Source organism: Centroberyx affinis, unplaced genomic scaffold (assembly GCF_046629955.1).
Source record: "Centroberyx affinis isolate AG114_WGS23_722 - 3 ecotype Tasmania unplaced genomic scaffold, CSIRO-AGI_Caff_v1 ptg002331l_1, whole genome shotgun sequence".
Classification (NCBI taxonomy): domain Eukaryota; kingdom Metazoa; phylum Chordata; class Actinopteri; order Beryciformes; family Berycidae; genus Centroberyx; species Centroberyx affinis.
Window position 1 is genome coordinate 1 of NW_027280599.1, and position 12,873 is coordinate 12,873.

The window sequence follows — 12,873 nt, forward strand, 5'->3', positions numbered from 1 at the left end:
CAACTAATCGATTAATCGAGAAAATAATCGACAGATTAACTGAGAATGAAAATAATCACTGTTGCAGCCCTAGTATATTGTACATATTGTGGGAGAGAGGTTGACATCCACCTGTTGCCTTTTCCATCCTCCAGGCTGCAGGTGGCGACACTGAGCACACAGCGCTGGTGGTAAAAACTCTCCCACAACAAGTCAATATGACCTTTAACCTCGCTGACTGAGAACAATCTGGAAAAGAAAACAAGGGAGGAAGAAAAGACACAGAGGCAGAGAGAAAGAGCAAATAACAGATGAACAGCAAAATAAAATCTAAATAAGTGAATAAGCATTTAAGATCAAGGCAGCAGCATCTCAAGGGAGAGACATGACAACCTATCACAGTCTTATTTTACTGAACTACATGTATTAAGCTTGTAAATGTTATGTTAACTTAAGCTGACAGATCTGGCATGAAAGCCTGCAAAAACACAAGGAGCGCTTGATTTAACTCATCCTGAAAGTGATGTGTCTACTTTAGAGGCAGTTAAATTGCCAAGGAAGATAAATCAAGCACACAGGAAGGAGGGGAAATATTTTAAAACACATTCAGAGCATATTTTTGTCTGTATTGGGTAACAGCACACTTCAGGTTTCTGTCATATTCAGTTGAAAGCATCACTGTCACCAGTTTATTGCAGAAAACGCACATTTGGGAGCATTAAAACAGCCGGGGGACATTCCTCTTTTTCAATTGTAACATTTCCTTTTCTATAGCTCCTATAAAGGGATTTTATTTGTGTGTGAAACGTTTCATTTTGCTGCAACAGACACCAACCTGACAGCTCCGTCACTGCAGGCTAGAGCCAGCAGAACACAGTCCGCCTCCTCATCCACCACCGCTATGGACATGTACCTGAAAACACACAGACAGACAACTGATGAGGCAAATATACAGGACAGGGTCCGGGTCAATTCAGTTTCAATTCAATCAGCGGCTTTTCTTCAAAATTCAAATACTGTAAGTGTTTTTTGTATAAAATCTTCTTATATCCAGTATATAGAGGACATTTTTGAGAAACTTGTAATTTCACTTTACACATTGTATTGAATGAATTTAAAATGATCCAAGTAGAGAAGAGTATGGAACAATTATGGAAGGAAGGAAGGAAGGAAGGAAGGAAGGAAGGAAGGACGGAAGGAAGGAAGGAATGAAGGAAGGAGCTACACATGGAGCAGACAAAGTGAATAGGTCTATAATTTTATGGAGTGCAGAAACTAAACTTGTGGGTGCTGGATGAGGATGTTTAATAATAATATTATTAATAATAATAATAATAATAACAATAATAATAATAATAATAATAATAACAATAATAATAATAATAATAATGATAACCATTATTTGTATATCACCTTTCATACACAACATGCAGCTCAAAGTGCTTTACATCAATAGGAGGCAGATAAAAGACAGATAAAAAGATAAAATTCATATAAAAGAACAAGCAAAATGCACTGCGTTAAAAGAATCAAATCAAGAAACAACATTTTCTTAGGCCTGCTGCATTTCAAACATTTACTCAAAAAACATTTAAATAAAACTTGCCTCGTTTCTGGGTCCATTTTCACCATCTTGTGTCGGTTCCGCCTCCTCTCCCACTGCTCGTCCAGTCGGTGCCGGGCCACCTGGATCACCTGGCAGGAGGGAACCGCCCTCCGCCCGTCCCGGCCAATCAACAGCCGGTAACACTGCATCTGAGCCCGCCCGCCGGCTGAGACGAGCAGGGCGGAGAGGGACCGCGTCTGAGTTTCTCTCCTCCCTCCCGCCGAGCGCGTTACAGCCGCCAACGTCCGGACGCTCGAGATGTGGTCGGTGATGACGGAGAGAACTCTGACGGCGGCGGAAGTCGGGTTCACAGCCAGGACGGTCAGACTGGTGTCCTCTCCCCCCGTCACCAAAATCTCCCAATGCCCTTCGCCTCTCTCCATCTCCTTTACTTCTTCTTCCATCCCGTCTCCGCACTCATTTCCCGTCCCGTTTCCAGCCTCCCTCGTCCGAACCCCACTCCCAGCTCCCCCTACCTTCCCCAGCCTGCACACACACCCGATCCCCCTTCCGTGGACGCCCTCTCTCAGGCTCCACCCCCCGCTCTTTCCCGCCTTCCCGGCCCCCCGGATCGGCGGCGCCTCCTCCTCTCCGGGGGGCCGCGAAGCCAGGACGGCCCCCTGCTTGATGAAGACCAGCGCTCCGTATCCAGGCCACAGAGGTCCCCCGGAGGGCCAGAGGCTCCAGGAGCGATGGCCCCCGCCGCACGGCACCGCCAGCAGCCGCTCCTGCCTCACCGGGTCCCAAACCACGAAGTGGACGCCGTGGAACCCGGCGATGACGAACCGGGCCTCCCTTCCCTCGTTCTCTCTCTTTTCCTCTCTTCCTCTTCTCGAATTCTTGCTTGCTTTCTCTTCCTCTGTCACCTCTAGCTTTTCCTGTTCCGTCTGAATTCTTTGGTTTGTCTTACAGTTATTCTCACGCCCCTCGTCTTCCTCCTCCTCCTCCCCCTCCTCCTCCTCTTCCTCTTTGTGCTCTGGAAGTTCAGGTTCCAGGATCAAAACCCTCTCCAGCCACTCCATGCCCTTGCAGGCCCTCTGGACTCTCAGAACCTCCAGTTGAAGCCTTCCGTCGCTCCCTACAATCTTTCCATCGCTACTTCCATTTTCTCTGTGTGCTCTGAAGACCCTCACACACCCGTCCCTGCCGGAGCTGTAGAGGAGCCCCCGGTATTCACACACCGATGTGACACCCTGTTTTCCGTGCGCCCCGAAAAGGCAGCTCAGTGGTTGCAGGGGTACGGCATTCATTTTTCTATCATTCTCCTCTATCCTTCCCCTTTTGTTTCCATTTTCCTCATCTTCCCCCTGTTCATCATCACCGTCTTTCTCCCTCATGTCACTGCCTATTCTCCCGATAAGCAAGCCTTCACCCATCTCTTCCTCTTCTTCCTTTTGCCCTCCTTTTCTTCTCTCCCGAAACAACAACAGGGAGCCTCTCCTGTCCCCGCACACCCACAGCGCCCCCTGCGGCCCGGGGTGGAGGCGGACCGCGGCCGTCAACCAGCGTTTGGCACAGGGGGGCAGGAGGAAGGGAGGGAGAGGATCCACACTGAGGACCAAGCGAGAGTCTTCATTTAATTTTACCTCTACAGACCAGCGATGGACAAGCCCTTCAGCTCCCGAAGCTAGCAGATACCCCCGATGACTCTCTTGTCCCTCGAGCCAAATAAGGCTGTGGATCTTTCCTGATCCCCCGCTGAGAAGAACCCCAGATTGGGGTTGAGAAAGGGGGAAGACCTGTATTCCACCACTGAGGTTACCCACGGCGCACAGATGAACCTTGGATGGTGAGTCTTTTACCCTGATGCTTAGAGTTTCCATCACGCAATAGGATTGAAACTCAGGAGCGCCCTGCCATACTAGCTCCCACTGTCCATGGCAGTATTGGTAAACCATTCCCTGATCAGTGCAGACCACTACCTTACTCTGGGTCCAACTTGCATTTTCATCCTCTTCCCCGACTACACACACCTCCTTTGGCATGCCTGGACCAGGAAATTTCAGGTCAGTTAGCGTCTCTGTCACTGCGTCCTCCTTCCTCTCCTCACTCGCTTCCACCCTCCACAGCCTCACCCCTCCGTCCGCTCCCCCTGTAGCCACCCATCTTTCTTGTGTTGCTTCATCCCCCTTTCCCTCACTGACCGCCAGCGCGCGGACCCCTCCCGCTCTGTGTCCCTTCAGCGTCCGAGCCACCTTCCCGCCTCCGGCCCAGTCCCAGACCAAGCAGGCCCCGTCTTCCCCGGCGCTGAACACTTTCCCTGGGGAGAGATGCACTGAGAACACCCTGGCCTGGTGCCCGTATAGGACTCTTAAGCAAGCAGGGTTCGAGTCCCCACATTTCCCCCCGGGTCCCCCCAAAACACCGACACCCCACACCCTCACGCTGCGGTCGTCCGAGGCTGAAGCCAGCCATCCTTTCTCCTGGAGGTAGGAAATGCTAAAGATGACACCACTGTGCCCCAGCAGACGCCTCTCGACTGGGGCTTTGTTGTCAGGCTCGCTCCCTCCTCCTCCTCCTCCAGGCCTCCAGAGAACCAGCTGATTGAAGACAGTTCCTCCAACTAAGACAGAATCCACCCAGGATTCGTCGACCAGCAGCAGGGCAGAGTAGAGCAGACACCCCTCCAGGCAGGAGCACCGAACAAGGGCTTTTCCTTCATGCACGTCCAGGAGAAGAGCGCTATTGTGGGCTAGAGCCACGCCAAGGAGTGGGCGTCCCTCTCCGGAGAGCCAGCGGACATCCAGGGCCCAGTCATGCAGCTCCATGAGGGGACCCAGGGCCTCCAAGTGCAGATGGTCCCTGCCGTGGAGCTCCACAAGGAGCCTCACCAGCCTCACAGCCTTGCCTCCAAACACCACTAGGTCATAGTGATTGGGCTCTGTGGTGGAGCTCCGTCCTGGAGAGAGATAGACGAGAAGAGGTTTTATGGATTTGTTTAAGTGAATGCAAACAGAAACAACAACTCTCCAACTTGCTGTTACACCCAAAGACATGAGTCATATCACTTAAATTTTAAATTAACTTGACCCTGCAAACACCCCCTTAATATTTAGAATTAAGTCTCTATCTTATTAGATTTATAGCTATTGCTAAAAAACATCCGGATCACCACCCAAATCTAATAAGTTGTTCCTTGGCCCATGCCTATCTGTTGACCAAATTTCATGGAAATTTCTTCATAAGTTTTTGAGATATCCTGCAAACAAACGGACAAAGTAACAGGAGCGAAAACATAGCTTCCTTGGTGGAGGTAATAAAATAAGTGAATGAACAGAACAGAGAAAATGAAGTTAGAAAAGAGAAAGATAAAAGCAACATCCACTCACCGTCTCTCTCCTCCCAGCTGGTCTCTGTGGCAGAGCTCCGTCGTGGGCCCGCTGCCAGAGGTCTGGGTCGGATCCCATGGATTCTGTAGTGTTGGAGCACGCTCAGTGAGGCGCAGGCTTTAGGACGAGGCTGGAGACTGTACACCGTCAGGACGGGACCCTCACCTATCAGGACAGGAAAGGGTAACAGAAGATCAAATTCAATGTGTCTCAAAGTTTTGTGACATTGACGTGAAACAAATTCAGTGACAGCAAAAATGCTTTATAAAGTCTTTGTCTGCAGTCAAATGAGAAGAAACAGAAGAAACAGAGAAGTGGATTATATCACACAGCATCAGACTGCAATGCTTCATGCATCACAAACATTTACCACTGCAATATTAGCAATTTATGGCATAGTAATATTGTTTCAGTGGTGATTCCCAACAACACTGCCTACCTGTCAGAAGATATTTGTCCTCAAGGAACTCCAAAGATGTGACTGGAGCTACGAGGGCTGCTGTGTCCATCTCTTACATTAATAACAGAGAGAGAGAGAGAGAGAGAGAGAGAGAGAGAGAGAGAGAGAGAGAGAGAGAGAGAGAGAGAGAGAGAGAGACCACAGTTGTTACAGACGAGAGAGGCAGACAGAAAATGGATTATAAATATCAAACTGTTTATAAATCTGTGGTAAAGTCATGGTTAGCTGGCTTGTTAGCCTAAGTAGCTAACGACAGGAGTGCTTCTGATTGGCTACAAAACACGAAAAATAAATTTCCAGCGTCAATAACAAGATCGTTGCATGCTTTACTTACAGAAAGCAATAGAAAACACACAGATGTGCTTTCAACTTGATCACAAAATCATTATTTCCATTCACAGCCGTCACTCTATACGCTCTACACATGTGTTTCTACTTTTTCTTCCGTGCCGCGTTGAAACCAATCAGAGGGAAGCTACGCTGCTGGCGACCTGAAGCAAAACGAACGCTGATTGGTTAGGAAAAGGTCAGCCGTGTTTATATTGGGAGAAAACGCTACACGTGACCGACTGGGCCGTGAGTGCTGATGCCTTCAAGTACTTCAGGAATACTGGATTGTCTGCGCCTGAACGACCCAACAAAGTGGTAAATATGACTGGGATTCAACCAACTAGAAGCCAACTGATGGTACAACAGATTTATTTTAAGATGATATAACTAAATTAGGATTCGGTTACTTGTATTGTTGTATGTTTCTATTTTCACTCTTATTCTTAGATGAAGAAATACACGTTAACTTCGGGCTAATAAATGAATTACAACATCGATCCAACACACCTGTGTAAATTAATTACAACATCAAACACATTTCTCCATTGTAGCGTGAAGTAGCTCCTTGCCACTTTCTTTCTTTGTTTCTGATTTTGTTGCACATAAACTATGCAATACAAAAGACAAAAAATACTAACATAAGAATAAAAAAGAGAAAAAATATAGACGGATAGATAATAGATGATATTAAAAAAAAACCTACATATATGCAGCCGTGTGTTGGAGAGTTTTTCCAACCAATGTAGTTCAGCAGGAGTCGTCCAATATCACTCCTACTTACAAAACTGACTTCATTGTAATAGGTAGTAATTATGTCAGAGCATCTGGAAAACTACTTATGTAAAGTTCGATCTGTTATTAATTGTATCTCTGTTTGTTTGTGTGTTTTTAGTTTTATTCCTATTTTATGTTTTTTACATTTATTTTTTATTTTTCTGTCATTCATTGTGGCAGTTTCACATCACTGCTTTTGGGTTTTATTGTATGTAAAGCACTTTGTAAACATTGTTTTTAGAAAATTGCTATACACATAAAGTTATTATTATTATTATTATTATTATTATTACTTATGTATTTATATAAACAACAGCCACCAGAAACACTGCTGTTGTTATATGCGCGACGAGTCGTAGTAGCCTACAATTTACGACTTCATAAACCCGAAGCAGAATCTTACCAGCAGACCCTGAACGCAGCATGAGGTTTGGGTAAAAGGTAAGATTCTAGTCAGCAGCAGCACTCCCGTTCGGCTAGCTAGCGGTCCGGCTAACTTCACAGCTAACTATGCCTGGAAAATGTAAGTTTCAGGACGTCTGGCTCACCAAGGACATCTACAAGGACTGGCTGGTGAAAGACTTCCAGGACATCCACCTGGCCCGATGCAGAGCCTGCTGCAAATCCATCAAACTTCAGACCATGGGCGAGGCGGCTCTGTCCAGCCACGCAGGGGGAGCGGGGCACAAAGCGGCGGTCCGCAAGCTAGCGCAAGGTAGCCTAGCTTCAAAATACAAAGGGAAAAGACTGCAAAGAGCATGGCTGAAGGAGAGTGTGGATATATCTGTGAATGCATGTGGTATTTATCTGCTAATTCCCATGGTTTGTTGAACTTATGCTATCGGATGCCTTGTTGTTGTAGCAGTTGTTGTTGTTGTTGTTGTTGGTGTTTGTTTATTTACTAGAAGGCAACAGAGCAATAGTCTGTCATTTCAACAGCAAATAGTAGAGGTGTGTGTGTGTGTGTGTGTGTGTGTGTGTGTGTGTGTGTGTGTGTGTGTGTGTGTGTGTGTGTGTGTGTGTGTGTGTTCACATCTGTCCCATGACCACAATCAAAGGCTTTTCATGCATTGTTTACATGCACAGATCAGATTTCTGGATGACAACACATGCAGCTTGCAGGTGACAGTGTTCAAAGTTGTGATTTTTTTTTTTGGTGTATTTATCTATTCATGTTTCCCCTAAAATCTTTATTTAAATTTATGCCGCACATTTGGGCCTGAAGGATATTATTCAAGGCCAGTATTTCAAGGCAGTGGAGATGAGTGGCAGCTGGGTGGAGTAGTGTGTGTGTGTGTGTGTGTGTGTGTGTGTTGGGAAGTGGAGGGGGAGGAGGGGGGGCATGAAATCAAGTCTTGCCCTGCTGAAGTGTCCATGAGGAAGAATTCTCCTAAATATATTAAACTGATACAAAATTAGGGCTGCAACTAACGATTATTTTCATTGTCGATTATTTTCGCGATTAATCGATTAGTTGTTTGGTCTATAAAATGTCAGAAAATGGTGAAAAATGTCGATCAGTGTTTCCCAAAGCCCAAGATGACGTCCTCAAATGTCTTGTTTCGTCCACAACCCAAAGATATTCAGTTTACTGTCATAGGGGAGTAAAGAAACCAGAAAATATTCACATTTAAGAAGCTGGAATCAGAGAATTTTGACTTATTTTTCTTAAAAAATTACTCAAACCGATTAATCGATTATCAAAATAGTTGGCGATTAATTTAATAGTGGACAAATTATCGATTAATCGTTGCAGCTCTATACAAAATACAATAAACTGTTAGCGGTTTTGTTATAAACTAGAACTAGCGCTATTTTATTTATGTATGTACAACAGACTGTGAACTCTTGCCTTTATGACAAGATCTGTTGCTGATAAACTGTACCGATGTGTCAAGTTCAGTTTTCTTTTTGTAAAAGAGCTGAAGCACATTGAACTGAAGTACACTGAGATGCTGCCAGAGTCTAAAGCCTGCTGGATTTCATTTTGAATTTTTTTTAAATGAAGACAGACCGCCCAACAACCATCCTGATCTAGACTTTCTTGCTCTTCTGTCCCGAGAAAGTTTGTATCGCTTGGTTTAATGTTATTGTGTCTTATGAGGCTGAATCCCGGCAGGTTTTAAGGGCTTTAACTGTGTTTCCTTTATTTTTTACCCCTGTGAGGGAAAGTAGTAGTTTCTCTTTTCTCAGCAGGCAGGTCAGAGGTCAGGCTCAGCTATAGAGCAGCACCACTTGAGCTGGTAGGGATTCACATGGTTCCTACGCAGGTCTGGAAAGTCTGGAAAAGTATTAAAAATGAATTTGATCATTTCCAGGTGCTTGAATAGTTTGGGAATTTGAAAAAATGTCTGGAAAATGTCGTGGTTCAGGTCCGATACACACATAATTATAGCTTATATGTTGTTGTAGAGCCACTTTGAGTCCACAGTTTTTGTTGATGTGAAGAATAATGTTCAGATAGAGGGACGCTCTTATTACCCAGCCGCTGTCAGCATGCATTATATCAAATACCAACCAAAATCAAATCCGGTCAAGAACATAGGGTCTGGGAAAAATATGGAATTTTAAAATGGAAACCGTGTAGGAACCCTGCCAATCATCTCACATATTCTGATATTTGTCGCTGTGAAGAACAATCTTCATCTATACAGTGATATGACCTAGTTAGCAGGGGCAAGATGTCTATCTGCGTAAATCATATTGAACACCAGACAAAATCTTCAAAACAAATCAAGGTCTGGAAAAAGTATGGAATTTTTTAATTGAAACCCCTGAATTCAGTGTCTTGCTCAAGGACACTTCAGCAGCAGGGCGGTGACACTAAGGGTGCTCGAACCCGGCCGGGTCCTCTGGGTGACAGAGTGTCTCCCTACCTGCTGCAGCACCCTGCTGCCCAAGTCTGCTCTCAACATTGTTGGATACTGGAATTTTGGGGACTTGTTCTTGAAAAGTAATGGAATAGGCTAATCCTTGAATTAAATGTTAGAGAAAGTGTGGAATTCTTCAGTACTCTAAATTGTCTTGTCATCACAACAAACAACCTGAAGCTGCTTTACTGACAATAAATGAGAGGCTGAGTTTGTGGACTTAATTGATTGTTTAAGTAAGGATTTAAACCCAAATGAGGTTCAGTTCATAGCCCTTCTAATAGTTATGCTTCCCATGCACTTAAATAAGAAAAATGCCATTGCAATGCTTCATCTTTACTGAGTCTGACAGCCATTTTATAGGTGTAGAGAATACTGCCAACACTGCCAGGGTCAGGGGTTTAATTTCCACTGGCACCAATCACACTATAAATATATACAGTCATGGTGCTGTAAGGTGCTGTGGATGAAAGTTTCCATCAAATGGCATATGTTAAATTTTATGTTCTGTGTGTGTGTGCGTGCGTGCGTGCGTGCATGTGCATGTATTGGTGTTGTACCTACTTCCACCAGCAGGTGGCACTCACTGCTTATTTTCCTTAAACTCATTTACCTTCCATCCTCTCTCTCTCTCTCTCTCTCTCTCTCCCTCTCTCTCTTTTCTCATTACCAGGTCATGTCATGATGATAAATGTCGCAGAGAATGGAGACAGCAGTATAAATCGGGTAAAGATTTTTGAAGTCTTAATTGCAGACTGGATGCAATCAGTTACTTTGGATTTACATTAATATTAGAAGTATAATTTAGCAATAGCAGAAGTTAAATGAAAGAGGCAGCAATACTAAGGTTACCTGGAACAGTTAATATTGGTGGCTGACGAGTGTTACACCAACATGAAATAATCCCTTTAAATCTTCTTCTCTCCTTGTCAGAATGAGGACAGTAAAGAGCATGTGGCCATCTGCCTTCAGCGCGACTCTCTGGACAGAATGACATGCACTGATTGGTCAGAAATGCACCACAGCCCCAGCGCAAACTCCATTTCCCACAATGCAGAATTCCAGGAAGTCGAATTTCCAACCGCCTACATCACCTCATCAGGTACAGCGATCTAAAAGTATGGAAGCTGTGACATTCTGCCACAGTATGTGTTGAACTTTCTATCAGCAAATATTGGGAGCAGTTTGATGAAACTCTTCCTACACCAAGATACCACAGATGTATCGTATGGAGTTTGTAGTACAAAATGCATCATATCTGCTTTCCTTAACACAACTGGACTTCATGTCCCTCAACAATTCATTTCCAGTTGTCCTTTTTCTTGCACCGCCCTTTTATAGTATCACAACTTTCATCAGCTATGTTCAAAAACATCAGTTGGTTTTGCCAGCTTTGTTTTGTTTGTTTCTGTGTTTTGGTTTTTAAATTGATCTTAAAATCAATTCCAGGAAGCATTAAAAAGGTCTTAAAAAGCCTCAAGTTAGGCTTTCTGAAACCTGCAGCAGCCGGTTTGAACATAATTGACTCCACTGTGCAGACAGATACATGTCATACATTTTTAAGGTTTTTTTTTTTTTTTTACGGCCCTGGTTTTGAGATGAGATCGCACATAATAAGGTATCTGATGATGAACTCGGGTATTTGTGAATGAATATAATAATAATGAAGCCTTAGCTGATGAAGACTGTGATATACAGTCAGTTTGACTACTGTTGACAGTCGCTTTGGACAAAGGCGTCTGCTAAATGGCATAATGTAATGTCTTCATACTGCATTTCATTGCTGACCTTTGACCCCCCCAGGCACCGCCAGGGTCATCAACCACCGCCTGCACCCATCGATATCGGGCTGCGGGACGGAGGAGGCGAGCCACCGCCCGTCCCGCCCCGACGCCGTAGACCTGTCGGGACTGGAACAGCAACACCAGAGGGCCGAGGCTCTGGAGCAGCAGGAGCAGATGAAGATCCTGGAGTGGGAGACAAGGATGAAGGTGCTGGAGTGGGAGCAGGAGCTGCTGAGGGAGAAGAGGAGAGCGGCCAGGCAGAAGGAGAAGGCCTTCAGGATGAAGAAGAGATACTACAAGGCCAAGCTAAAGAAGATGGGGGAAGACGTGCCGCCGTCTTCCTCCAGCAGTGGAGACGAAGAGGAGAAGCCCTCCGATCAGACGGGATGAACTGATTTAATATGAATTGTATTTTTGTTATTGTTTGTTTTTATTATATTCTTTTGTCTATATACCATGGAACTATTACTATTTTTATACATTGTTTTTTGTACTTGAAAGCAGAAGAAGGATTCTTGGTTGCTTCATATCAGCTAATGGACCGAAGTTTATTGTTGTTTTTTGCTCTTTTTTGTTACACAAAGAGGGTAAATTACTTTTCCTGTTGAATGACATATTTTAAACGGATAAAAGGCGTTTATAGCAGTGTTTTTATTCAGTTTTTTTTTTGTTTGTGAGGTAGAAAGGCCTCTGAACCAGCATCATCATGTAAGACTAAAACTCTCCTTTGAAACCAACACTAAAAAAATCATGTAAGGCAAGGAGGTAGCTTGTCTAGGTGGGACGTCCTATCCTGCCCATTATTATATTATCATTATTATAAATGATACATACTGTAACATTTTCAATCAATGCTAATTACATTCCTAAATGTACAATCTTTTTCTCAGCAGATATTTACTTTTCTAGTTTCTGTATTCTAATATGTTACTGAATTACTGTTACTGAGTTTAAAAAACAAGTATTTGTGCTTAAACTTTTTTCTTTAGCTTTGAAAGGTGAAGTTGAGTCATTTTTTTTTCTTTATGCCACTTAAAGTGGATTTCAGCAGTATCATGCAAACATCTTTTTTGCAGTAATTGAACACTAACATTGTATTGCACATGTAGAAAATATCTCATGGCTCTGTGACCAAGTCAAACTATTAAAAATGCATTGAAGAACATCTGGAACGGATGGGAGTAAATGGGGATATCGAGTAGTTTTTGTTTCAGTCTCTGCAAGTTAACTTTCAGGAGAGAAAGTTTTTCTGCCGGCCCTGATGATCTTCTGTATTAGCCGCCTGTCACGGTGGCAGCTGAACATGTCTGACACCTCGGGATGTGACAGTACACCTGGAGACTAAAAACAAGTCGGGACGAGCCTTACAGAAAGACCTGTCTCTCTGTCAGGATGCTTCCTCAGTTTTGGGTTTTTCGCACCTGAAAATGTCCATTCTCATGAATAATAAACACCACATCTCTCTCTCTCTCTCTCTCTCTCTCTTTCTCTCTCACTCACACACTCACACTCAGAAATACAAATACAGACACAGCCTTGTAGGAATAAGTCATTTTTTTTAATGTCCAACATTTCTCTTGTTTCCGCGGTAACAGCTGTTTCCATGCCGGCGTCCCCTTGCCGACGGCGGGATGGAAGGCATCCCATAACGAACACGCAAACTAACAGACAGTCTCCCATCCCTCTGCTCATCTCCCCCCCCCCTCCCCCCCTCCCCCCCTCTTCCCGCTCTCTCTTCTCA

The 12,873-nt window shown here is 44.4% G+C and overlaps 2 protein-coding genes across 2 annotated transcripts; one reads left to right on the forward strand and one right to left on the reverse strand.

Annotated features, from left to right (window-relative positions):
* Window positions 1-111: 111 nt before the first annotated feature.
* On the reverse strand, window positions 112-5,821 carry LOC139655800 (tRNA (34-2'-O)-methyltransferase regulator WDR6-like; the record flags this gene model as incomplete). The annotated part of the gene is made up of 7 exons (XM_071533167.1): window positions 5,709-5,821; window positions 5,354-5,425; window positions 4,915-5,079; window positions 2,452-4,484; window positions 1,586-2,376; window positions 815-892; window positions 112-228 (listed from the first exon to the last, which is right to left on the reverse strand). Coding segments are annotated over exons 2-7 (3,254 nt in total), but the record flags the coding sequence as incomplete, so codon positions are not given.
* A 1,118-nt stretch (window positions 5,822-6,939) lies between these two features.
* LOC139655801 (uncharacterized) lies at window positions 6,940-12,485 on the forward strand. The gene is made up of 4 exons (XM_071533168.1): window positions 6,940-7,193; window positions 10,022-10,074; window positions 10,282-10,450; window positions 11,152-12,485. The coding sequence occupies exons 1-4, from the start codon at window positions 6,989-6,991 to the stop codon at window positions 11,520-11,522; spliced, it is 798 nt and encodes a 265-aa protein (XP_071389269.1). The 5' UTR covers window positions 6,940-6,988; the 3' UTR covers window positions 11,523-12,485.
* The last annotated feature ends 388 nt before the right edge of the window (window positions 12,486-12,873 follow it).

Coding starts and splice junctions, on each gene's coding strand:
- LOC139655801 (XM_071533168.1), top strand. CDS start 6,989: ATGCCTGGAAAATGTAAGTTTCAGGACGTCTGGCTCACCAAGGACATC. Junction 7,194..10,021: donor GGTCCGCAAGCTAGCGCAAG/GTAGCCTAGCTT, acceptor TCTCATTACCAG/GTCATGTCATGATGATAAAT. Junction 10,451..11,151: donor CGCCTACATCACCTCATCAG/GTACAGCGATCT, acceptor TGACCCCCCCAG/GCACCGCCAGGGTCATCAAC.